The sequence below is a fragment of the Tursiops truncatus genome, chromosome 1, assembly GCF_011762595.2.
Source record: "Tursiops truncatus isolate mTurTru1 chromosome 1, mTurTru1.mat.Y, whole genome shotgun sequence".
NCBI lineage: Eukaryota > Metazoa > Chordata > Mammalia > Artiodactyla > Delphinidae > Tursiops > Tursiops truncatus.
In genome coordinates this window covers 100,635,974-100,662,601 of record NC_047034.1, presented here as the reverse complement: position 1 = coordinate 100,662,601, position 26,628 = coordinate 100,635,974, and the positions used below count along the sequence as shown (strand labels likewise).

Below are 26,628 nucleotides of genomic sequence, written 5' to 3'. Positions count from 1 at the left end.
CTAGTAAATATGGACTAACCCACTTCCCTTTCTGCTGAAGTTAACAGCAGTCCTAACAGGTAAGCCCACAGGAGAGAAATCATGCTCCCTAGCAGTAGAAATGATAATAATTAGTAGTAGGAGTAGCATATACAGAATAGAAGAACTTCTCTACCGAGTGAGAACTGCCGCAGTGCTTCCCCAGGTACGTGGGTCTCCAAGTAGGAACACGTTATGTTCACAGAAACTGCCTGCTTATCTCTTTCCTGTGTTGTTTCTGACACTGATCCTTTCGTTCTTAACCTGACCCCAGCAGCACGGTGCCTGGTCGAGTTGTGTGTCCCGATGCTGCTACTGCTGCTTCCGGTGTCTTGACAAATGCCTGGGCCATTTCAACCAGGTATGTCTCCTGCCACGTGCCCCAGGGACACACGGAGGGGCCTGCCAGTGGGCATCATCTCTTAGGTCGGGGGTTGGCCAGTTTTTCTGTAAAGGCTAGATTGTGTAAAAGTTTTCAGCTTTGGGGTCATTCAGTTTGGGTCACGACTACTCAGCTCCGCCGCGGCAGCAAGAAACAGCCACGGGCAAGGGGTAACTGGACGGGCCTGACTGGGTTCCAGTAAACCTTTACCTATGGGCACTGAAATCTGAATTTTGTATTTTTCGTGTATCAAGAAATAGTCTTCTTTTGAATTTTTCCAGCTATTTTTAAAATGTGAAAATTATTCTTAGCTCCGGCCAGAGGGAAGCACTCTGTGTCTGATGGATCTAGTTCCTCAGCTGTAGTTTGCAGACCTTTACCTTAGAACTTTAGGTCATTAATGCCATTCTTCAAATTCTGAAAGAAAAGTGTCTCTCTTTTCAGAAATAAAAAGAGGAGGGGGCTTTAGAAACTCTAACACAAGGCGTGTGTATCAACTGAGAGCTAATTTTCAATGTCTTCTCCAAGAACTATAATTTTCCTGAAATAGGAAAAGAATTGCCTCCCTAATTTTTACATATTTTGCCAGCCTTTCCCTTTCAAGCTATAAATACTCCTTTGAAAATCAGAAAACTTGCATACTGTGATTGTTTGAATTTCGGATTTTTTTTCTCCTGAGTCTTTCAAACTGATGGAAATTTAAATATATGTTTTATTTTTCTGCAGATAATTTAGGAAATTTTAATAACCCTTAGTAAAATTTACACAAAGCATTATTTTTATAAGTCAGCAGGCTGTTTTATACTTTGTCTCACTTAGAAAAGTACTTCTTATTATTGCCCCTCTTCCCAATAAATATGCCAGTAGCAGTAAAGGGACTAATGAGGCCATCTATGTTTAATGTCTTGTAAGTGGCATTAAGAATATCTTTCATTGTTCTGGGGAGACTGTAGTCGTCTTGTTGTAAAACCCTATATTTAAGGCTCTTCTTAAGAATCTTGGAATACATTTTAGAGTGTATTTAGTTTTCACTTGGATCACTTCAAGCCATTATGTATAAAACACAGTAAAATACCACAGCACCTTCAGAATGGTGGGTCCTGTAGCAAAGTCAGGCCAAACCCTATGAGTGTCTTGCCGCAGTGTAATATGCCAGCCTCTCTCTCCTAGAACTCTGTGCACATATCCAGATACCAACTTATTCCACAAAGATTTTGAGATGCATTACAAAAAAGTACTGTGATAAAATATACTTACATGAAAATCAAGCTAAGAAACATATAGACAGATGAGAAAGACAAAAGCAGTGGGACCGTTGATATACTAATATGTTGGCCACATAGCCCTTTAAGAACTGAAGGTTGAGTTGCAGTGCCCTCATTGTATTATGTAAATTCAGGTTCTTTCCATGTCCCTCGTTCACTGCCCCATGGAAGCCTAGGGGCTCCCTGTGGGTGCGTCAGGGACCACCACTCAGGAGGGGGAAGAAATGGGTGAGGAGGAGGAAAGGTGGGTTCTGGGCCCATAGCACCACCACCACCACCACCATCACCACCACCAGCAACACCACCAGCACCACCAGCACCAGCACCAGCACCACCACCAGCACCAGCACCAGCACCACCAACAGCAACAACAGCAACACCATCACCACCACCACCACCACCACCACCACCAATACCACCACCACCACCAGCAACACCACCAGCACCAGCAACACCACCAGCAACACCATCACTAGCACCACCACCACCAGCAAAACCACCAACAACACCATCACCAGCACCATTACCACCATCACCAGCACCACCACCACCAGCAAAACCACCAACACCACCAGCACCAGCACCAGCACCACCACCAGCAAAACCACCAACACCATCACCAGCACCATTACCACCACCACCACCACACCATCACCACAACCACCACCAGCAGCAACACCATCACCAGCACCATCACCAGCACCACCACCACCAGCCTCACCAGCACCAGCACGAGCAACACCACCAGCAACACCAGCACCAGCACCATCACCAGCACCACCACCACCATCACCAAGACCACCACAACCAGCCTCACCAGCACCAGTACCACCACCAGCACCAGCAACACCACCAGCACCACCAGCACCAGCACTGCCACCACCACCAGCACCACCACCACCACCACCACCACCACCACCACAGCCAGTACCAGCACCACCACCAGCACCAGCAACACCATCACCAGCACCATCACCAGCACCACCAGCACCACCACCAGCACCCACCCCTGCCTTGCAACCAGAGCAGCTCCACTTTTATCTGGTTTAGGAGTGGGATTCCACTGAAGGTTTCATTTAAAGACAGGCTCTGCTGCTTGAACATGTTTGAAAGTCACTGTCTCATACCATGTTCATGTTTGTTTTCGCTGCCCTCTTATCCTAAGGGATGTGTTTGCTGCATTCTGAAGTTTCAGCACCTTACATTAGCCCAGTACCTTTTCTTTGGGGAGTTCAAAATGTTTCCAAGATCCTAAGTAGTGTTAGATTTAATCACACTATAATTACCATTATAAAGGGGAGGAATCCTTGTAACAGATTTACAGTGGGAATGGTTGTCCCTGAATCACAGGAAGGCTCAGCGAGCCTCGAGGATCCAGCTCATAGTGAATCAGTGCTGCAAACAGGGATAGGTCTTCTGGATTCTGTTCATGGTGCCCGTGCACTAGGCCTGGGCCTAAACCAGCTGTCGGGGCAGCTTTAACATGGGGTGACTCCTACAGGACTAGGCACTGCCAGCTGATGTGGACACCACTGGGAGGCCTAAGGCTTAGGAGATTGAGAAAGAAGAGAAGGATGGAGAAGAAAGAAAGAATGCCGTGACTATTGGTGGGGAGGGAAAGGTCACCTCTAGTCTAAATCAACTACTGGAAAGCAGCGTGAACTAAAGATTTGTAAGAATAAAGATAGTTGTTGTATAATGGTAGTCAAAGCTATTGTTGATCTCATTTGGCAGTAGACAAAGGAAAGTGAGCTCAAAGTGAGGGAAGGAATTTAGATTAGCCTCTTGAAAAATGTCCTGGCACGGGAATGAGTTGCTAGGAAAAGGTTTGCTCTGGAAATCAGATTTATAAGAGTTGAGGCTTATTTTTTATTTTGCTAGTTTTGTGCAGAAGGAGCTGGGAAATGCTAGAAGAGAATGAGATCCATTTGTTACCAACAGAACCCAGATGCTCTTCTTTACTTAAGATCAAGTAGCCCGCTGTGTTTCAGCATTGCTGCTTAAAAGCCTAATCCGTCTTCACCGGTCCTGGGAGGGAGGGAGGCTGGTGGCAGTTGCCACATTTGTCGACACCCAGCCTAAGGCTACGCGGTAATTCACTTGCGGGGTGGGGGATGAAATCCCACATCCCATCATTTTTCATTACTTGTCTCTCTACATCATAAATACCAAATGTGTAGATAGCTGAAAATATTATGTGTGTACACCTCACACGTTTATTTATCCAACATCTATTTGTTTACGCTGTATTCAAGCCATTTGAACCAGGTTAATGGGGGAGGGGACCGTGGTGAAACAGAGTCAATATAAAGCAAGCCAGGCCTTCAAGGAGCTGACAAGCTAGCGTGGGGAATGAGGAAGATCATGAGGCGCTTGCATGAGACGTTTAAAGAGCAATATGTGCTGGAATGAGGACTGCCAAGTTCAGAAGAGGGGAGTCGGTATGGAGAGGTACTTTGACTTGATGATTAGGAGAGCTTGCACAGAAGAGGTTGGATTTGTCAGGCGTGAGCATAGAGCACCACCGGAGGTCACCGGCTGATAGCGACAACAACAGCCATGGCCTCCTGGCACTCACTGTATGGCCAGTTGTGTGCTCAGCACTTCCCCTGCATTGGATCAGTTTTGAGTTTTAACTGCAGCCCCCTGAGATAGTTATCTCCAATTTGTAGGTGAGGAAGCCGAGGCTTAGAGAGGGCGCATAGTTAGTTAGTGGCATAACTAGCGTCTGAATCCATATCTGCCTTGCCTCTGGGACCCAAGCCCATACTTACTGTGCATTTTGAAGCAGTCAGAGAGGGAGTCACAACCACTGTCTGGGGTGGATCGCTTGAGCGCCTGCCCAAGCCAGAGTCCAGACAAGTCAGTTGCTGGCTGTTGAGCAAGCCTGGCTTCAGACAGACTTTTGTAGAGGAGGACAGGAAAGGTGTGGGGACAGTGAAGGCGTTGAAGGCTGCATCGTGCAGAAAAGGCTAGTCAGGGCGGTCTGAGCCCACCTCCTCCCCTCAGGCAAGTCAGTGTCAAAGCTTCTGGGAGGCCAACTGGCCTGGGTGTTCTCAGAGATTTTCAGACGAGGAGATCCTGCAGCCTCCCCCTCCCTCCCAGCACTTCCCAGGAGCCCGACTGAGAAGTCCCGTCATGGGACTCTGGCGGCTAACCCTTCGGCAGGAACCGCCTGCCCCTTATTCTTTCGGTCCACGCACGGTTCCTCGTGGAAATGTCTCCCTGAGTGCATGTCTTGTTCATGGAGGACACAGATGTCTGTCCCAGAGCTGATGGTGGCTTTAGGTCAGTGTTCCTCTAGGTTTGAAACCCACTGGTGGGCCACAGGACTCTTCCTGATGATTCCAAACTGACTGAATGTTCCAGAGTGTTCTTTCTTCAATTCTTACAGGCAAATTCATTCTTCTTCAATTCATGGATTTTCATTTTCGCATACAACTAAAGGCTTTTTACCAATCAATAAAGTGCATAGTGTGTTACTTAAAGCTTACTGAAATGTGTCATTTATGAACCCACATTGATGTTTTACTTGGTTTCCTGAGGACTCAAATTCGTAATTCTGTTAAGATGTCTCTGACTGCCAGGGCCATGCCTGGTGACCATGCAGTGCTTGTGAATGAGCCCAGGCAGAGCTGGGATTTTGCAGACTGGGGAAGGAACCCTTTGCTATGAGTGCCACCAGAGTCGCCTTGGATTGGCTGTGTTATTCAACTGCAGTTATACTTGCCTTGTTTACCACCTTACTTCTGGTGCGTATTTGGCTCTTGTTTAATGTGTTGTACTTTTATCATGGTGAGCATTGCGTTCCTTTTCAATTCTTCGTTCTTCCAGCAGAAGTGGGAATGGGTATAGGAAGTGAGCTGTGGGCTGAGGTCACACAAGTTTGAGAACGACGATTTCCATTCCGTCTTCTGGGAGGAGCTCTTAGGTAAAGGCAACCCCTAGTCAGGTGTGGCAGCAGTTGGCTTCTGCCGTCTTTGTGGAACTTGGGTGATTCCCTCCACCTTACTGAGCTTCTGCAGAAGAGGATCAGCTTAAATGATCTGAGGTCCTCGTGGGGCGTGCTCAGCCTTGCCGTGGTGCCGGCCGAGAGCTGGGGCACACGGGTACCATGTTGCCGCATCATATCCGTGACACGCTTGGTGCGGGACGTGGGGCAGGATGTGTCCTCCCACTGTGTCCTGAATGGCAGGATCTGTTTTTTTTTTAATGTTGGTTTTCTTATCCATGTTGAGGACTTACCCGGGGATCACAAAGGTTAATGACGCTTTATGTTGCCCGGATCTCAAGCCTCCAGAATCTTTGTTGAGTGGACTGAGAATATGAGTGGACCGCTATCTGCATCCCCTTACAGCGATTCTCCCAACACTGCTGCTGTAGTGACAGCAACAAGTACATTGAACTGGTGATGAGATGCTGGTAAAATGCCAGTCAGCTCGGTCATTCTCAACAGCGGAGGGTAATGTGCCGCAGCTTTCACCTCCCATTTCTGCCGTGGGCCATTATGCAGGGTAGCTGGGTGCCCAGTGGATCGCTGCTGTGTCTCCTGGTCAGATCTGCCTTCATACAGCCCATCAGGCTTCCAGCCTGCTCTATTGTGGCGTCCGTCTAGATATGAGATACCAAGAAATGCATAGATTATTGCCTCTTGGCATTTGATTTGAAATGCCCATAGCTTCCTGGCTTCCTGACTAACAAATATACTGGTCAGAAAGGCTCCAGATAATCTTGTCGAGTCCAGTGCAGAGAAAAACTTGCCGCTACTAGGAAAATATACACATCTCTCCCCTCCCTGCTTCATAGCCCACCCCGACACCCCAGCCCACACTGCCTGCCAGTGCTTGTTTTTCAGGGCACGTAAAGTCGGTCTCTGTCTTCTAAGCCTTTGTGGCAGACTTGACTCTGTAATATCCCAAAGCCTTCTCTCCCCCCTCCACTTCCTTTGCAGTTAGCTCGACTTCAATGCTTCTCTTTCTCACAGTCCATCAGGAGCAAAGGCACTGGGTAACTTTTCCGTGTCTGATTTTGGTTCATCGTCAGCCAGCTGGCAGACCTCCAGGGACTCCTCTCCTCTCCCCAGAAAAATGTGTGCAGCTCAGAAAAGAAAAGTCATGAATATTGTGCAATTTCTCGAACTCGATTATGAAAATGATATAAAGGTTCTTAAGAGGACAGAGTTCTTGGGGTAGTTGACATTGCCTCATCACAGAGCATGCAGACAGCTGTTCTTTCCATGACAGCAGCGGTTCCGAATTCTCCTGCCCCCAGCGACTGGCTTAGAGCTATTCTGGGGCAGCCAGCTGATGCTGAGAGCCCCGGAGAGATGCCTCCGTGTGTGCATGTTGTAGAAGAAGCTCGCATGTGTGTCAATATGATAGTTTACATTAGAGCCCATTTCTAGATGATGGTAATCCTCACAGCCCAGCTGCTTTGTGGCAAATGCTCCTGTCCTGACTTTAGATAGAAAGGAATTGAGACGCCTATTTGTCAGAGACCCCAGGCTGTCTGGGAGAAAACCAACTGTATCCTCATGTTTCCTGGTGCGTGGCTCAGGAGCTACTGGGCGTAGTGCTGTGGCTTTATGTGGCTTCCTGGGGAGCAGCCTCTCTGGAGCCCGGCTCCCACCTGCTGTTTGTGCTGCAAGGCTTGGGGCTCAAGAGGGTGAGCTCAAGCTCACTTCCTATACCCTAAAGCCCTCTGCCCTAAATGGGCCTCAGCAGCCTCTCCTCTTCCTGGGGAAAGGCCCAGTGTGCAGCTGCCATCTGTCCTTTCTGACTTGAAATTCTTCTACCTTCTCGGAGAAACAGTTAATGTTTGTCGAATGAATGATTGCCTCACTATAGGGAAGGGAGGGTGAGTTTTGCAAGGGGCCCTCAGCTAATCAGAAAACCTCTTGGGAGGCAACTGTTAGGCTCCCTCCAAGGTGTGCAGCTCCTCAAGACAGGAATTCCTACCACTTATTGGGCACTTCTGTGCAGCAAGCACCAGGCTAACTGCTTTACATGTATTAACTCCCTTCATCCTCACAAATAATCCTGTGAGAAAGGTACAATCGTTATCCTTTTTCTTTTTTTGATAGATGTTGACACCTAGGTTCAGAGAGGTTAAGTAGCAACCTGCTCCAGGTTAGACAGGAGGAAAGTAACAGAGTTGAGTGTTAAGGTTTGGGAGCCATAATAAGTCATCCCCTATTCCTCGTAAAGTTCTGAACAACTGAGAGACCCAAGAGGCAGCAGGTGAAGATTAAAAATATCACCTTGAGCACCTAATGGCCGGGTTGGAAAATACATTGTAGGAGCAGCTTATTAAAGTTTTCAGCCTTGAAATGGAGAGACCAACTCACCCTGTCCCAGGCCCAGCCAACAATGTAGACCTGCCCCTGGGGTCTCCCCTGCAAACTCTGCTGAGAAGCTGAGGAGGTGTGTCCTCAGTGCTAGGTAGATCCCAAAGACAATGACAAAGGGCTGAGCCAGCCTGTGCTCTGCTCTTCCCTCCAAACTCACCCTTAAGTCCCTCAAGTCATCTACCTCCTCTGGGAACGAATGGCCATGGAAATACAAACACAGGGTTACCTCCACCAGGATTTAAAACCAGGTCTTTACCAGTCCACCAGGGTACCCCTTCCCCAGGGAGGAACTCAGACCCCAGAACTTAAGAGATCATGGAAGCCCTGCCCCTCATTACAGCAGAATCTGGGGTCCAGAGGGCTTGAGTGCTTCAACCAGGCTTACACAGTGGGCGGGGCTCTTTCTGATTCTCCTCTTCTCTACCTTGGATCTTCTCTCCCCCCACCCTCCCGAGCTTCACTGAGACACTGGGGACAAACAAGTATGTCACAGTACACAGAATGTCGATGAGAGCTGCCCCGGCTCACCTCATAAAAAGAACTGTACGTAGATCACCCCACTCCCTTGGGCAACATGGAAGTCAGGGCCCATGCTCACAGGGCAGAGGGTGGGGAACGCTTGGGTCTGGGAAGGATAGGATTGCACCTCTTATTAATGGTACCACTCCTCCAGCTTCCTTCTCCAAGCATCCTCCCTTCTTACACCATAGCGCTCCCCTTCTTCTGGAAGATGTTTGTCCACCTCTTATGAGAGCTCTTCCTTCCTCCCCCTCCTCCCTCTCTGGACGTGGACCCTCTGTTCATTTCCCAGCAGTGTGATGGAATGGGAAGAAGGCAGACAGGTCGGGGTTTGGATCATAGCTTCTCCACTTACTGTGTGACATTGGGCAGGTCACTTCACCTCTCTTACTTAGCCTTGGTTTCCCCATATATACAGCAAAGTTCTTAACACCTACCTCATAGGCAGCTGAGAGGGTTAATTAAACTAATGCACATAAACATGGTGTGGTGTCTGGCTCTTAGTATTGCTCCATAAATGTTCGTTTCTTCTGTGAGGGGAAGGAGAGGCTTAGTTATTCACCACATACTGGAAGTCTACCATGTACCAGACAAATTGGGTATAACAATGCCTGTCTCCCAAGATTATTATAAATAATTAAAGAGATAATGTTTGCAAGACTCTTGGTTTTATGCCTAGCATGTTGAGGTATGCGCTGAATAAATGGGAGTCATTATCATTACCAACCCACTAAGAGTACAAGCTCTGATTCTATCCTGTGCACTTAGAGCAATGCTGGGTTCCTGGGGTTATTATTCAGCTAGGGGGATATCAGCATCCACAGGGAACTTCTCCAAGAACACCTTTCCTTCCCCACTGCCCTCAGCCAGAGTCACCACACTCATGACTTGTTGGGGGGAGTTGAATTGCTAAGAGCAGCCCTTCTGGTCCTTGCAGTCCAGGAAACTTAATGACTAAGTTTCCCCTCACAAAGGATGATGGTGAGGGAAAGCCAGTACTCAAATCCAAACCCATGACCAGAAAATGACTGTGGCCCGAGGTTAAGGAAACATCCCCTGCATAGCACATCGGTTTGGCCCCCTCTTTTCTGCATCTAGCATTTTTCTTCCTCTTCACTCCCATTTTCAAGGGTAGTTGTGCCACAGCCTAGGGAGGATGACTGAGACTGTTTCCAACAACATTGGTTCAAAAGGTCATCTGATCCAAGGAATCGCCATTTGCTTACCTGTAAGACTCCTCTCATAAGTCTGAGCTCCATGCAGGACATCAAGCAAACCCTAATTTTCTTTGTCCTTCCCTTCCTGTCATGACATGCTCTAGGTATGCTGCAAATATGCTGAGGGAGATTGCCTGTGTGTTTAACTTTCTATGAAAACTATCTTTGGGGTCAGCAATTGCCCCAGAAGTAAGGAAGCAGGTGACCCATGAAAACACTGTGCTCTGATGGACAGTGTTCCACTTGGGGCTGAGGCAGCTGCCCATTGGCTTCTCCTGTGTTCTTCTCATCCACAGCCTAGTGTCCGCTGTGGACGCCATGCTTACCACCGACGCTGGCCCATCATCTGTGATGGCAGCCAGGGTGGGGGCCGGGTGGGGGGCTGGTTCAAATGGAAGGTAGAACTTTCACAATCCAAGTTCTCAACATTACCCTAAGTGCTTAAGAAATGGAAAGACTGTAGATTAGTTTCGACATTTCCCAAATTCATTTAGTGTGGGAAATGAAATTAAACCATTAAATAGCTCCTACCCCAAATCTGATCTTCCTTATCATGGAGAGCAGGTTTCTTCATGTCACTTCTCTTTATCTGCATCTGCTTCTGGAACAGAGTCATTGTCAGAGTGGCCACCTCTGAAGCCCATGCTTCATCCCCTTCCATACCCTTCTAAGCAAGACACTGTGAATACGGTCCTCAGCTGTCGCTCCCCAATTGTCTTTGTCTTAGACATTAGACTTGTTGGGAGAAGGTAGTGATTGTTGGCCAGAGACTAGAGAATGCATTCATAAAAATGTTTTTTAAAAAAAAGGAAGGCGGTGTGAGTCACAGTGGTCAAGGGAATAAAAGCCACTTTGATGCAGCGGCTGCGGATTCCATGTTCTGCTCAAAGCTAGAGTCTGACAGTGTTCTGCCTGTCAGCTGCCACTGCCTGAGTCTCATCTCTGACCGACTTCCACCCAGATGTGCGCCTCATCCACAATCTCAGATGTGCAAGAAATACTGTATCATGTCTCTCAACCTAATTTCTGTCTGTGAACTCCCATTCCACTGAATTGGCAGAAAGTTTAATCCATTATTCTCGGGCTGTCCCCCCATGGGGTTATATGAGGTGTCAGGTAGCCCCAGGCGTCAGTACACACAGGTTGCCCTTGAGACATCCATCTTCCCATCTTCATGGCTCCTTCAAGCTCTGCTTGGGGAGCAGGAGTCTTTTGGAAGGCCACCTATGGCCCTGTCTGCCTAGATGTGCTAGTGGTAGGGTAACCAACCCTCCTGCTTTGTCTGGGACTGTTCTGGTTTTAGCAATGAAAGCCCCCCATGTCTCTGGAACCCCCTCACTTCCTGGCAAACTCAGACCCTAGGCGTGGGCACTCGCCTTTAGAGTCTTGCCACTGTTCCGTGCTCTGCTTAAAAAAAAGCAGAGCTGGACGCCTGGTCAGGACCCACAGATCTCTTCCCCCGCTTCTTTCCCCAGTGCAGGGGAGTCTCATTTTCTAATCCGGGGGTGGAGGAAGACCTGCACACCCACCTGTTGCTCCCAGACTCGGATCATATTGGGAAACCCCTTCCTTCACCTTCTCCACTGGTAGGAAGGGCCTGAAGAGCTTAAAATTTTAGAAATCAAAAGCCAGTAAGAATTGCAGGCTGGGTGTCTTCTCCTGCACACCCCCCCAGCTCCCTCCCCTCACCTGGGGGAATGAGCCCTCCCAGTCCTGCGGGAATGAGGTGGGCAGGGAGGCAAGAAAGGAGGAAATACATGAGGGAAGCGAAACAGAAGTCAGGATAGCAAAGTGAACGATCACACACACACTGGGGATAGCTGGACAGTCCTCCTTCCGTTTAGAGTCTCATCTCTATAGACATTTCAGAAACAAGGTCTGTGACAAATAGGAGAGGAAGTGACTAAGAATTTTGGCTCAGTTAGCATTCTTATCTAGGCAGGACTAGAAAGTTCCTAAAAGTTTCAGCAAGTGGATCCAGTCTTTGACGCTCTTCAAATGGTTTCATCTTCCCCCTCCTTTTGCCTTTTATAGAAGGCCTCAGCTGGCATAGGGGTGAGGCAGAGAGAAGCATTTGCTAGACTCGCATTCATCCAAGCAGTGAGACAGCTGAGGCCAGATGACTTCATGAGGATGAATCTCAGTGGGGGTGAGAAGGGCCCTCTGGGCCTGCTGGCCATGCCCACGTCTTGCCTCCATCAAGGCAGCAACAAAGGAACTTCCTGAGATGCAAGAACACGAGCCTGTCGGTCTGGCTCAGTGGCCCGTGCCCAGCCCCGAGCTTAGCAGAGGCACACCCTCCATATGCGTCTGTGGATGGAAGGATGAGCCCCTACTTTCTCAGCCCAGCCCTGCTTCGTGCGGCCTTCACAGAGCCTGGAGCATCTGCTAAGAGTAGCAGGGAGACAATAAAGAAAAAGGAAATACAAGCTCAAAGAGCTGCCCTTTCTTGTTGGAGCTGCCCTAACAACACCTAAGACGGACTGCAAGAAAAGCTGCTTTCCAGGCAGAAGTGCCAGTGGTTAGAGAAGGCCAGAGTGGAAGGGCTGATAGTCTACGGAGCTTCAGAAAGAAGAGTTCTGTTGTTACAGCCAGTGTCTTTAAATACATGCTTTTTTCTTATAAGAGTTTTCACTGCATGCTGAGCTAAGCCATGCACAAAGCAGTAATTACTCCCAGCAGCCTGCGACCTTTAGTCGACTACCAGGCTGTCTGTCAGCAGGCCTTTCTCGTGCAGCCTAACAGGTCGGCCGTTGCTTCACCAGCCCCACACCCATCAACAGTGTGTTCACGGAGGGACACACACCTGACTTCAAAAGTTATTCCCCCGGATGTGCAATACAGGAAAACATGTAAACATGCCCGCGTCTGCCCTCCATCTCCCTCTTGCCGTTTCTGCGGGCTGAGCTTCAAATGAGAGAGATTTGGCATTCTCTCAACTAAAGAACCAACCTCCTCAGGTCTGTAAATAACATAGCCATTTATTGAGTTTTGCGGGTCTGCCAGGAACCCTGGTACACATTTTACACATGCGGTCTAAGTTCGTCCTCTCAAGGACTCTGTGTGTTAAGTGGGTATTACCCCCGCTGTACAAAGGAGGAAGCTGAGGCCCAGAGGCTGAAGAGCTTATCTAGAATGCTAGCTGCTCTGTGGGGATCCGTATGACGCCAGGTCTGTAGCCTTAATGGCTTCATTGTGCTGCCCGCAGTTCCTTGTCAAGAGTAAGAGTAAGGAGGAGAGGAAGCCAATGGTCATCACTCACAGGGGACAGCCCGTCCATTTAGTCTTCTTTCTAATAAAGCCTAAGATCAAAATACAGTACGAAAAAAAAATAAAAATAAAATTAAAAAAAAGAAGAAAAAAAAATACAGTACGCGCATTTCCCATCCCCTGCGCTTTCTGTTTCACAGGCTGCAACTTTAATTTTGCCTTGTGGACGCCCAGGCCTCCCTTCGCCTCTCTCATTTCCTCCGCTGATTATACCCAGGTCGGATGAGGTTGACGCAGGGAGAGCCCTCTGTGGGCCTGTGGGGAGGCAGGCGGCACTTGCTGCGCAGCCCCGTATCCAGGATCTGCTCATCACTAAGCATCACATCCTTGTCCCGGTGGGTTTTCACTGGGAGGGCAGAACTCTGCTAGCACATCAATGATGGCCAAGTTCAGCAAAATGCAGTGGCCTCCTTGGCTTTTTCTGGATTTGGGGGAGGAAGGGGCGTGGCTGTGAATATCTGATTCATGTCCATCTTGGTTACCTCTGTCTGGTCACTTAGCCTGTTGAGACTTCCGTTTCCTCATCAGTAAAATGAGAGGGTTTTCCTGGGTGACGTCTGGGGTAGCCTTTTAATCCTAACATTCTACGGAAGGAACAAATGTACCAGTGAATTGAATTTGGCTTTGCATGAAGAAGTATTATTTGGAGGCCATTCTTGGTTTGCCACAGCATCTTCCTGTAGCCATTCAATGAGCACGAGCCTCACAGGGAGGGCGTCTTGGCCAAGGAATCCCACCCCGCCACCACGTCCTGCAGGAGAGTGTCAGAGCAGCTGGCACAGAGCAGGAATGTAAGGCGGCAGGCACAGTAGCTGTGCTGGGTACACTCCATTAAGTAACTAAAGCCGTCACCACAGAAGAGGCTGTAGATGTTCAAAGCCTGACAAAGTCAGAATAATAACGAAACGCACTAAGTTCGGGACGCGGGAGAAAGCGTAAGACAACTCATCTTTCACCATCCATGCTGCTGAAACTTAAGCCACAGTGTTAAAAAAAAAAACAAAATAAGCACTCTAACCTCTTAATGTTTTTCATAATAATTTTATAAAGTTTTCTTTAGAAACCTAGGTCTTGTGTGTGAAGATACATGTGTCTGACATTCAAATATTCCTTCAGTTTCAGTTTCCTTTGCTGAAGTCAAATTCACATTCGTGCTTTTACTTAAACTGTACTTTTTGTTTCCATTTTTATAACTGTTGCTTGCCTGCCCATACTTCCTCCCTCTGTCTGTCTCCCTTCTGTGTATCTTTGCAGGGAAACATTGGGGTGAGGTCCATGTGATGTGAGGGGTGGGATCAGAGCGATTTTCTTGCTTTCTTCTTTGTCTCCATGTTGCTTGATTTTCTTTAATGATGAGCATGAAAATGCTAAAGCCATTATTCTAAAAAATAAGCAAAAAGGAAATACATTTAAAAGGCGCAAACAGGACAGCACTGCCGAGCACCCGGCTTTACAGTGCCTCCACCCCACCTGGTTCCAACCCCGAGGGGCCGGCAGATTCCCCCACTCGCCGTCTCGCCGGACTTTTGCAACTGGTGAGCGGTGAGCTCTTGGACTGATCCAAGCAGCGAGCGCCAGGTCTGGAGGCTGTGCCCCACCTCCCTCAGCATGTGTTTGTGATAAAAACAGGGCTGAGATGAAACTAGCTTGTGACGGTTCCTGCAGGTTTCACCAGAAAAGACCCTTGGATGTACGGGGATCACTCTGGCCTCAGATTTCACTGTATTACTTTTGGTTCTGAGGAAAGGCTGAATACCAGTGTTATTTATTCATCATCCGGTTTCTCAGGTTTGTTTACGTAGTTCCTGTTTTATTTTGAGTTAATAAATATCAGAATTTTGTTAGGAAGCCATTCCAGAAATAAAGCTGGCTCTTCACGGCATGGCTTTTGGCAAATGCCTTCTCTCCTGTACGGAGGGAAACTGTTTACCTTTTTGAAGAGTCAGCAGAAGCTCGGGTTCACAGTTCTGCCACCAAAAGAAGGGCCCGCTTCAGTTTCGTGGGAGGACGAATGGCTGCCCTTCGCTGATGAAGGATACAGGGTAGACTGGGCTGGCTTCCGGCTTGAGTTAAGGAGGAAAAATGTTCTTTCTGTGTAAAAGCTGCAATTAACATTCTGGGACAACTCTCAAAGTAAAGAGGTAATCCAACTTTTCTGTTACCTAAAAGTACACTTAAATCTCTTTCATTTCACTTCAAAGATTAGAATTTTCTGTCAAATAGGAATAATATACCCATGGTGGTTATTTCACTGAGTCGTGGTGAGGAGCAGATTAAGTAAGACAATAGCAGGAGGGTGCCCAGTCCACTTTGAAGTACCGCACAGACGTGTAGCATCTTTAGCTAGAACCTGAGGGCTCGTGTAAGTGCGAAGTGACATTACCTAGTGGAAGCCATTCAGCCAGTCTTTGGAGGCAATGTGATTGGAACCCAGCCTCTTTCTACTAAACCATCCTGCCGCATCCTTGGCTCTTTTTAATGACACGTCTCCTAAGAGCACCACTTTATTATTTTGAACCTTTTGGAAGGAAAAGCACAGAGTGCAGCTCAAAGTAAATGTTTTCCTGATGGGCCTGAATGAGTCAGAGGTCCATTTCTTGTAAGTGATGCAACTTCCGTCGCATGCGTGTGCCGGGGGTGTGCTACCCAACCTCTCTGCACCCCGGTTTCTGCAGCTACCTCATCGTCCAGTTGTGGTTGTTAACAGGACTAAATGCATTCAGGGGGATATAGAATAGGGCCTGGCACATAGTCTGCACTCCGTGTTTCTTGCCATTATTAGTTACTATTATTATTTATTTACACACAGAAGTTGCACACCTGCCTACTGATAGTGAAAGTGAAAAAAAGGCCACAGGGACAAATTAGGAAGCTACTGCCAGATCTGTGGCAAGCCATTCGGGACATATCACTAAGGCATCTCTTGAAGTGGGGTGGAAGGGAGCAGAGCACCTGGAAAGAGTTACAATTCCTAGTACTCTTTTTTTAAAAAATTTACTATTTTATTTTTGGCTGCGTTGGGTCTTTGTTGCTGCAAGCGGGTTTTCTCTAGTTGTGGTGAGTGGGGGCTACTCTTCGTTGTGGTGTGCGGGCTTCTCATTGTGGTGGCTTCTCTTGTGGAGCACGGGCTCTAGGCGTGTGGGCTTCAGTATTTGTGGCACGTGGCTCAGTACCTGTGGCTCGTGGGCTCTAGAGCACAGGCTCAGTAGTTGTGGCGCACGGGCTTAGTTGCTCCGTGACATATGGGATCTTCCCGGACCAGCGATCGAACCTGTGTTCCCTGCATTGGCAGGTGGATTCTTAACCACTGCGCCACCAGGGAAGTCCCACAATTCCTAGTACTCTTATTTTCTCCCCACAGAAGAGCTCATTTTCTTTGGGCCTGGCCCCTGGCTTATGACTGCTAATGACTCCAATGCACTCAATGTTTGAGTGGTCACAGGGCATTTATGTGCAACTCAGGCAGAGCCCAGGAGGCACAGTGGAAGTGCCTTGGGGGCTCCCCAAGGGCTTTGGTGAGAATGAGCTTTGGGAGGTGCAGGGCTTTGTAGCTCAGCGTTAGACAGTAATGAGAGATCTGCCCTGAACCTTCACAGGGCAGCCTGGGAGAGCTTCCAGAAGCACAGGCTGAACCTTCCTGTCACTCCCCTTGCTCCACAGCATGGCGTTTCAGCCCCGCCGAGATCTGGGTCTGGAGGAGTCCCACCACAATTCTCTGCTTGACCCCTGAGTCTCAGTCCACTGCATTCTGCTGCTGCCTTGGCCCCATCTGCCCCACGTTCCCTGCAGGGGCCCGGCCTAATGCCACTAATGTGACGTCTTCTACCCCCTCCCCTCCCCCATGCGCTCTCCTCTCCCTCACCCCAGGCTGGGCTTCCACTCCACATTGCTGTCTCACCTGAGCTTGAGTTGTAGTTCATTGTTCACGAATCCTCCCAGCCACACAAGACCTCCACCCACCCTCCCCTGCAGCTTGTGACAGACCTTGGTGGACAGTGCATGCGAATCTGAAAGCAAAGTTACCTGTACGTGCAGGGAGTCCTCAGTCCCAGGCAAAGGAATGAGAATGCAACCTAGTGTTGAGGTGCTTCCATAGTCAAGCGGGGAATCCTTCCCTGTATCGATTTTGTGTTTTCACGGGTTCAGTCTCAGGCATAGATGTGTCCACTTGCTTGGTGATGCTAAACAGACACACTGAATTTTGTCTGGTAATAAAAGCCTGGTACCTCTACCTCCTTTTCTCTTGCTTCAGGATCTCCTGATTAAACTTCACAACCAACAAAACGTGTTCCCTCTTCCTTATATCTATCCTTTCCACATATTGTGAGGGTCTGCAGATTGCCTTAGCGTTCTGTCATGCCAGGCAAATGCAAATGCTCCAATCCAGGACTTACAACACTGAACATTTACTGCAGTCCATCTTCCAGCTGCCTGGCAAGGAAGCACTTCTCCTCAGAATAAGTATAAATTAGCTAATGCTGAAACTGCAGAAATTCGCACTCCATATCCTGTGTCATGAGCAATTCTTCCCTCCTCCAGTTCTTCATTCAGACATTAATTCTAGGTCTCTCTGCGGCAATCAGGGTTGAACCTGTGGTCAAATACTAGTGGTGTAGTAGCTGCAGGAAGGCGTATATATAATTTCCCTGCCAGAGTGGTTTTAATGCCGTCTTTCACTGGGCATGATACATTAAAGAAAAGATAAATGGTTATGGGCCCCCAAGATCTGTGGAGTCAACACATGCATGGGAAAGTACTATTTTAACCTTTAATCATTTTAGCCAGGGAGCAAAATCTATTTTTATTGCTTATAAGCAGTTGTGCTAAACTGACTATGAGGTTACGATCTGTAGGTAAAGGAAGTCCCGCAGAAACTCTGTTCCCAGCCTGAATCAGGAAGAACACCAAGAACCTCAGTTCAGAGGGCAGAAGTGGGGCCGTGGGGGGCTGGGGACAGAGCCCGAATGCAAAGAAAGAGGCTGAGTGGCATGGGGTATTGCTGTGGAGCAAGACCACGTGGGGGCCTGGGACGTGGTCTGGGAAGCAGGTCCTGCCCCTCCTGGGTCCCTGAGAATGTGAGGGATTAAAGTCTACAGATGAAGAAACCACGGGTCCTTTCCGCACCTCCTCCGCGCTTAAAGAATGGCCTCTGTGTTTCCCAGTAGTAAATGAGTTCATCATTGGTGAGGTCTGGAGGAGAATAGCCACCCTTTATTACATGCTTTCTATGTGCCTGCGCTTTGCTAACTGCTTTATAGGGAATCTGTTCTTTAATCCTCCCAACAACCCTTTGCAGTAGGTGCTATAACTCACTTTACAGATCAGGACATTGAAGTCTGAGAGGGGTTAAATCATTTGCCCAAGACCGACAGTCAGTTGGTGGTAAGAACTAGGATTTGAGGGACTTCCCTGGTGGCGCAGTGGTTAAGAATCCGCCTGCCAATGCAGGGGACATGGGTTCGAGCCCTGATCCAGGAAGATCCCACATGCCAGAGCAACTAAGCCTGTGCGCCACAAATACTGAGCCTTCGCTTTAGAGCCTGCGAGCCACAACTACTGAGCCCACGTGCTACAACTACTGAAGCCCACGCACCTAGAGCCCATGCTCCACAACGAGAAGCCACGACAATAAGAAGCCCACGTATCACAACGAAGAGCCCCTGCTCACCGCAACTAGAGAAAGCCTGCGCACAGCAACAAAGACCCAACGCAGCCAAAAAAAAAAAAAAAAAAGAACTAGGATTGGAACCCAGAGACTGGCTACAGGGCCTGTGCTTACCTTAACCACCATGCTTTTAAATAGCCTTTTGTTCTAATTAAAGTTGCTAGTGTCGTGTCCATAAAGTTAGAATGAAAAAACAAAAGTTCCCTGATTTTCCAGAGCACCTGGGACAATGCCTTTGACCTTGGTTTCCAGTCTGTACCTACCCACCCTGCACATGCGTCTTCAGGATGATGAGCTGGTAGTCAGGGCTCTGAGAACCTTAGATGATCAAAGATGCTTGATCAAATTATGAGCAATGAGTTTCCACGTCCCCACTCAAGACTTAAGTCCACCAACAGCCAGTTTGGGATATTAAAAGCAATTTCACATGCATTCTACATAAGTCAGAAATCAAAACTTCTTGTGGAATACCATTAAGGCATTTCTTTTTTTTTTTTTTTTTTTCTTCTTTTTTGCGGTACGTGGGCCTCTCACTGCTGTGGCCTCTCCTGTTGCGGAGTACAGGCTCCGGACGCGCAGGCTCAGCGGCCATGGCTCACGGGCTCAGCCGCTCTACGGCATGTGGGATCCTCCCGGACCGGGGCACGAACCCGTGTCCCCTGACATCGGCAGGCGGACTCTCAACCACTGCACCACCAGGGAAGCCCCATTAAGGCATTTCCGCAGGGACCTCATCTGACATCTGACTGAGAATATCCCCTCTGAGGCAAGCAGGGTACCCTGTGTGGGGAGGTGAATACCAGCCTTTCATCTTTAAGAGTCAAATATTCCTCTCTAGTTGGCCTTGGGGAAGAGGGGGTTACTAAGAGAGGGTCAGTTAATTCCACGGCCTTAGTCTCCTTCTCCTCTGTAACTCACCTTGCTTAAGACCTGCATCACTGGGGCTAAATTACTGCAGTAGACTCCAAATTGGTTTCTTTACAATGTTTTTGAATGAGTGTATGAAAGGATTACTTTTATATCATGAGATAAAACTTTCATCCTTTAAGCCAAAAGGCAAGGCAAAACCCAAGCAGGTAGCATTCCAGTGTATTTTCCCAGGGAAGTTATAAATTGTAAACTGCAGTGCAAGTAGCATTTTAAAGATTTCAAGGGAAATGTAAGAAATAGATGGTTTTGAAATTATCGTATAGTTATAAGGAAAAGGTATATTGGAAAAATTACCAAAGAAATCTTCTTATATGAACACATATACCCACTTGTCCTCTTTGACTTAGTAATCTCATTTCTGGAAATTTATCCTTAAGAAATTATCCAAAATGAGGAAATTAAGATGTTCATTGCATAGTTATTTATAATGGCAAAATATTTGAAATAGTCTAAATATGCCCTAGCTACACACACACACACACCCCTGATAAAATATGTATTTATTAAAAATTAAAATTATAAATAAGCCATGGAGCAACATGAAAATGCTTATTTTCTATATAAAGGAAAATAAGTCAGATATATAACAATGACACTGAACCATTCAAATTGTATATCTTTTCATTTCTAGAATTTCTATTCCGTTTGTTTTCTACACTGCCTCTTCATTTTTTACACCATGCTGTTCATTCTTTATGGTCACTCTTCCTTCTATTATCTCCTTAACATCTTAAACATACTTCCTTGAATGCTTTATTTCAGATTGTTCTCAAGGTGCAGATTCTTTTGTTTGACGTGCTGTTCATTTCCTTGAGTCACCTGTACATTTTTCCTGTGAAGGCTTCTTCATCTTCCTCAAGGATGGTTGTCTGTGGGCCTCCACCATTCCCTGGCCTGGGCGGATGTGGTTTTGCTCTGCCTATGGCCAGACCCTAGTAATTTCAATGGTCCTAGGCAGATGTTGCATTTCTATACCACTTTCCTGGAATGACTGATTGAGTTTGAATATAAATTCTGTATTTATGCAGACAGCTCAGTTGCCTGGCATGGGCCTGAGCATTGCTTCTTAGCCCCAAGGTGTTAAATCCCCAGCCCCTCACTCCTAAAGCCTTTACTGATTCCCTGCCCATTGAGTCTTTGGGTTCAGCGCTCACCATTAGCTAGGGTCTGCTTTGTTTCTAGCGCCTAAACTTCTTTTCCTCCCCTCAAACTCTGCTGTGCATTAAGATAGTTATGCTTTACGCATCATTTCCATGTGTTTGTAGCGGTGATGCTCAATCCACCGTACTGACCAGAAATACTTATTTATCTTTTCCATTTATTACAATTATATGAAAATATATGTGTATATATTCCAGAGACTGGAAGGGACTTTGAAAATGAAATGACCTGTTACGGGTAGAGATAGTGGGTTAATAGTAACTATTTTTCTCTATTTTGAAAATATTCTGCATTGGCATTATATTGTCTTTACAACAGTAAGACTCATCATCTTTCTCACTATTGTCTTTTGTTTCAGAATGCATACACTACAACTGCCATTAATGGGACAGATTTTTGTACATCAGCAAAAGATGCACTCAAACTCTTATCCAAGAATTCAAGTCATTTTACATCTGTTAACTGCTTTGGAGACTTCGTAATTTTTCTAGGAAAGGTGAGATGTCTTCACTAAAATAATAAAGGAACTTGGGATTCAAAAATTAAGCCAGGGTTTCCCTGGTGGCGCAGTGGTTGAGAGTCTGCCTGCCGATGCAGGGGACACGGGTTCGTGCCCTGGTCCGGGAAGATCCCACATGCCGCGGAGCGGCTGGGCCCGTGAGCCATGGCCACTGAGCCTGCGCGTCCGGAGCCTGTGCTCCGCAACGGGAGAGGCCACAACAGTGAGAGGCCCGTATACCGCAAAAAAAAAAAAAAAAAAAATTAAGCCATACAACAAGACCGTGAAGGAGAACTACTCTTTCCCAAGTGCTTACTCTGTGGTAGATGCTATGCCTCATCCTCTCATTTAATCCTCAATCCTGTGAAGTAACCCCGTTTCGCAGATGAGGAAACTAAGGTTTAATAACTTGTCCAGGATCCCACGATAGGTAGAGCTAGGATTCGAATCCTAGTCTTACTCTTAGCTATGATCATTTCTTTCTACCATTCTGAATCCTGCTTTCTCATATCTAAAATGAAAATGCTACTAACCTCAGAAAATGGATGTTTAATAGGGGTTGTTTGTCATAACAATATATGGAAATAGTATTGCAACCTGATGATTTTAAGAGCATTGAATCCATAAATATAAAGATAGAATGGTTAATGTCCCAAATGGAGCCAGTTACATTTCTGCTGTCATCTTTTTCCGAGGAGTTGTATGTAGTCTTGTGAAAACCTCATTTTTCCTATCTGTGAACTAAAGATAACACATCCCCTTTCTGGGTTACAGGGAAGAATCCCTAAAAGAGTGATGAAAGTGGTGCTGCAGCCCCTACTTGACCATGCCTCAAGTTGAAGATTCTTTATACTGTACTAGCGTGTCTCTTTCCATGTCACCCACTGGGCTTAATTCTACGCACCTGTTTGGTCCTATTTCCAGTTGACTGCCCTTCAAATTCTTGACCACAGATGTCCTGACCCTCCCTCCACATCTTCCCTCTTCTAAGCTAGACATCCTTGCTTCTTCCAGCCAGTCCTCCACATAGGACACGAATGCCAGGGACATTCGTGGTGCCCTAAAATGAACAAGATATCAGGCTCCAGTTGTGCCAGTGCCAAATATGGGGACCCTGGGCTCCTTGTTAGCATTTTGTGTTTCTGTGGCATTTGGTGTATATCTCTGGTGCGTTACTGTCATGGTTAGCTGTCAGTAACAAGTTAGAACATGCATGGACTTCACAGGTGTGTGTTAATTGCACATATATTTTAAGGCACAGCTGGGCCCCAGAGACTTCTCATGGGACAGTAGCTCTAGAAGAACAAACTGATTACGCCTTTCAAAACAGCCTAATAATCTAAGTTGTAGTTGTATCTAAGTGGTATTGTTTACGTTAGCTTGGTAGGATTGTGGATGATATATTTTGTAATAACTACTTCCCAGAATTTTTGGAAGGAGGTTTCATTTTTTCTTTTTTTATAAAGTTATTTATTTATTTATGGCTGCAGTGGGTCTTCCTTGCTGCGTGCGGGCTTTCTCTAGTTGCGGTGAGCGGGAGCTACTCTTCTATAACAGACTTGTATTTTATTTTAGGCAGTAATTCATTTTCCTATATTTCCCAAAAGGAACGCATAATTGCTGATTTTTTTTTTTTTTTGAATGAAGTGGCATGCAGACATTCGCGTCCATCTTTATGGATATCCAAGTGCAGTGCGGGCTCCAGAGGGGCTCCAATTTGTCTGTTAAACAGTTAGGTACATCATGGCCTGTAATCATATTCCTGGAAATATAGTAATTACATATAGCAAAAGCCTATTATCCTATTAGCTCCCTACACCAGCATTGGAAAGCCCATCCACTTTAATCCCCAGGGTAAAAGTACTCACATATTAAACTACGGTATATCCACTCAGTGGGTTGTTGTGCTGTTGTTTTTAAAAATAGCATTTATAGGGCTTCCCTGGTGGCGCAGTGGTTGAGAGTCCACCTGCCGATGCAGGGGACGCGGGTTCGTGCCCTGGTCCGGGAAGATCCCATATGCCGCGGAGCGGCTGGGCCCGTGAGGCATGGCCGCTGAGCCTGCGCGTCCGGAGCCTGTGCTCCGCAACGGGAGAGGCCACAGCAGTGAGAGGCCCGCGTACCACAAAAATAAATAAAAATTAATAAAAAAATAGCATTTATAAAAAAAATTTTTTTTAATGAAGATGCTTTTTGTAGCATTTAGTGAAAAAAACACTAAAAATTTTGTGAGGTACCATTACATCTGCATAAATACAAAAACTGGGCACAGATAAAATGAAAGTATTTATACTCTTCTCATCCTCCAAATTAGCTGGGTTTTCTTTTGGTATCATAGCTTTTCATTTTTCTTCTTCCTATTTCATTGTACCCAATTTTCTGACAAGCACTCTTTACAGTAAGGCACATACACTCCCACACATGCACATACGTGAAAACTATTGCTTATACCCGACAAATGTCTCTTCTAAAATATCCTAACCAACCAACTTATAAACATTTTCAACAAACTCTTGTTCTGGACAGGTGCTAGTGGTGTGTTTCACAGTTTTTGGAGGACTGATGGCATTTAACTACCACCGTGTGCTCCAGGTGTGGGCAATCCCACTACTATTGGTTGCTTTTTTTGCCTACTTAGTAGCCCATAGTTTTTTATCTATGTTTGAAACTGTGCTGGATGCACTTTTCCTGTGTTTTGCTGTTGATCTGGAAACAAATGATGGATCATCAGAAAAGCCCTACTTTATGGACCAAGAGTTTTTGGTAAGTAAACATCTCATTTCCTGTTTTAGACTCCATCCTCACAATCTCAAAAGCGTTGAAGACTCACACATAAAGGAGGCTGGTTCCCAGCTTATTTTCTCTTCCGGAGGCCCACATGACCCCAATGTCCTGAGAGTGAGATTTGGGCCGTATTTTCTGAGGTTGACCCCACCTCCCTTATTGAAACCTTCTCCCTGGAAAGAAGTGAAACTGAGCCATTATCACTAAGCAAATGACCCAGGGTAGGAGGGTCTGGGTGGAGTAGCAGTGCAAGTCTCCTTTGGTCTAATGGCTTGGTCTGGCCTTTTGGATGGTCTGGAGGTTTCACAGTTGATCTTTTTCTAAGGCATTTTTGCATCCCCAAGCATCGTTGTATTTTAGGGAACACCCACTCCAGTGGGTGTATTTTAGGGAACACCCACTCCAGTGTAGACCAATCACCTTCAGCGCCAGTATGACAGATCTGCGATTCTGAGGCCCTTTATTAACCACAGCACACAATGTTGAGAAATGTCACACCCTCATTAGAGCCCCCATACTGCTATCTGGAAATAGCAGGCAGCTGTTTCCAACAGCTTTTGCAACACAGTTGTTGCTGATTTGCCTTATCCTGTGTAGACAGGCATATTTTAACAGCTGAATGAAGTCTCTCGTCTCTTTCTGTTGTCTGGGTCAAGTGACATTTTAACAATTTTCTTTCATTCTATTACCCTAAAACATAGGCCCTTTTGCTTTTAAACAGAGCATGCAAAGCACTCCTTAGTCCGGCCAGGCACTGAAGTTTAACAAGCACTTCTACAGTTTTATAATTAAGTGTATCCTCATTCTTCTCCAAATAAAACATAAAAATACAGTAGCACTTTAACATATTTGGTATGTACTCCAAAGAAAATACTTCTGATGGTGGTAGGAAGCTAACTAGGTCTTCTTTCTCCAATTTACACTTTTCTGATTAAAAACCGACTTTGAAATCTACCCACCCCCCCTAAGATATTTAGTTCAACAGGGAAAACTTTAAGGATTAAATTCCCCGAAATGATATGGCCAAGTATATGATTGCCAATCCGTGCAGATACAGAACACTGGTCTAACTCATTCTTTTGTTTTTCAGAGTTTTATAAAAAGGATCAACAAATCAAATAATGCAAGGGCACAGAGAGACAAGAACTCATTAACGAATGAAGAGGGAACAGAACTCCGGCCTCTGTAAGATAAGCGCGCCCATCAGGTATTTGTACCTGGAAAAAGTTTCCTTCTCCTAAGAGCCGTGCGCAGAATAAACAATAGGGCCCAACGTGGACCCTATTCTTCCTGTTTTTGTCCCCACTATTTGACCACATTACAATACTAGAACCATAAAGGTATACAACCTTTTTTGTACCAACAGGGACTGAAAAACCTTTTAACAACATGTTTATGTGGTCAATTAAAAAGCACATTATGTAAAAACTAATTTGAAGGACAGTTCCTCACTCACAACCAGTAAACCTTAGCAAAAATCTCTGGAATGTTGCCTTAGTACAGAGGACTTTTCCCTACTCTTCCACTCCTGGAAATGTGCTAAATATGTTATAGCTTTTCAAAGTACAATTCTTAGATTTAGGGACAGTTAAAACCGAAAGTGTAAAAGGAACTACCACCTGATGGGCGTGGTATAGAACGGGCAGAAGATTAACCAGATGTGAGGAGTTAAATTTTGTTAAAAGTACAAGGCTAAGTCTTACAAATTAGCAAACGTTCTGCAGAAGCGGGTTTTCAACCACAGCCCCACCTGACATTGCCCGGAGGAAGGTTTAAAGTCCTTCTGCCTGGACCCCATTCCCAGATTTAGATTCAGTGGTGGGTCAGAGGAAAGGGCCACGGTGGGCGTGCACTGGCGGCTTTTCCTTTTTAAAGCTTTAAACAAATAGGAACATCTAACGTGTTGATTGGCAGCCTCGTTTCAACTAGATAACAGGTAAACTGAATTACTAACTCTCCTAACAGGACGCCCAATCTGGCTTATTTGGCAGGGCAAGCAGTGCAATATAAGGTTTCCCTAAACCCCTCTTCCTGGAGGGCAGGAAACAGCATGCTAGCTCAGGTCTCCTTTAACAATGCAAATTACAACTTTCCTCTTAAACAAGACTATTAGTTGAGCTCTGACAGTCTCCTTTAGGAAAAGGATTTACGACAGAGCAGTTTCTCCGAGGCATTAACCTTAGTCACTGCAGCACGATGAGCAAGTCAACTGTGCTTTTGTGGGTTCATCAAACACCCCTATGTCCTCATTATCTGCCTCAGCAAAAAACAAGCAGGCACATTTCACCCCCAAGGCCTAATAGAACCAGTGCTATCAGAGGAAATCACTTGGCTGAGAAAATGTCAAAAAGTGTGTTAGCGATTGAATTTTTTATCATTACAACACTTAGCTGTTTGACCTCCTCTAGATCATAACTGAAGGTTAGGTTTTGCTAACACTTCCTACTATAAATCCTAGTTCGTTATCAAACAGCGTGTCCTATTCCTGATCCAGTATGTTTCTTAATATTTATTCACGCTAGAATATGAATATAAAATCGCTCCACCCCATCCCCACCAATGTTCCCCA

The 26,628-nt window shown here is 46.4% G+C and overlaps 1 protein-coding gene across 3 annotated transcripts in view; it reads left to right on the top strand.

Moving 5' to 3' along the window:
- The window catches only part of SLC44A3 (solute carrier family 44 member 3), a 94,525-nt gene that overhangs the window by 57,624 nt on the left and 10,273 nt on the right, over positions 1-26,628 (top strand). Inside the window, exons 12-15 of one of the 3 annotated variants that reach the window (XM_019919312.3) lie at positions 293-379; positions 21,135-21,272; positions 23,802-24,038; positions 25,150-25,266. In XM_019919312.3, coding sequence (XP_019774871.2) covers positions 293-379; positions 21,135-21,272; positions 23,802-24,038; positions 25,150-25,248 — 561 coding nt within the window. In that variant the 3' untranslated portion in view covers positions 25,249-25,266. Of the gene's footprint in view, positions 1-292; positions 380-21,134; positions 21,273-23,801; positions 24,039-25,149; positions 25,353-26,628 lie in introns of those variants that run through there. The other 2 variants (XM_004322417.4, XM_004322418.4) reach the window with 2 other exon arrangements.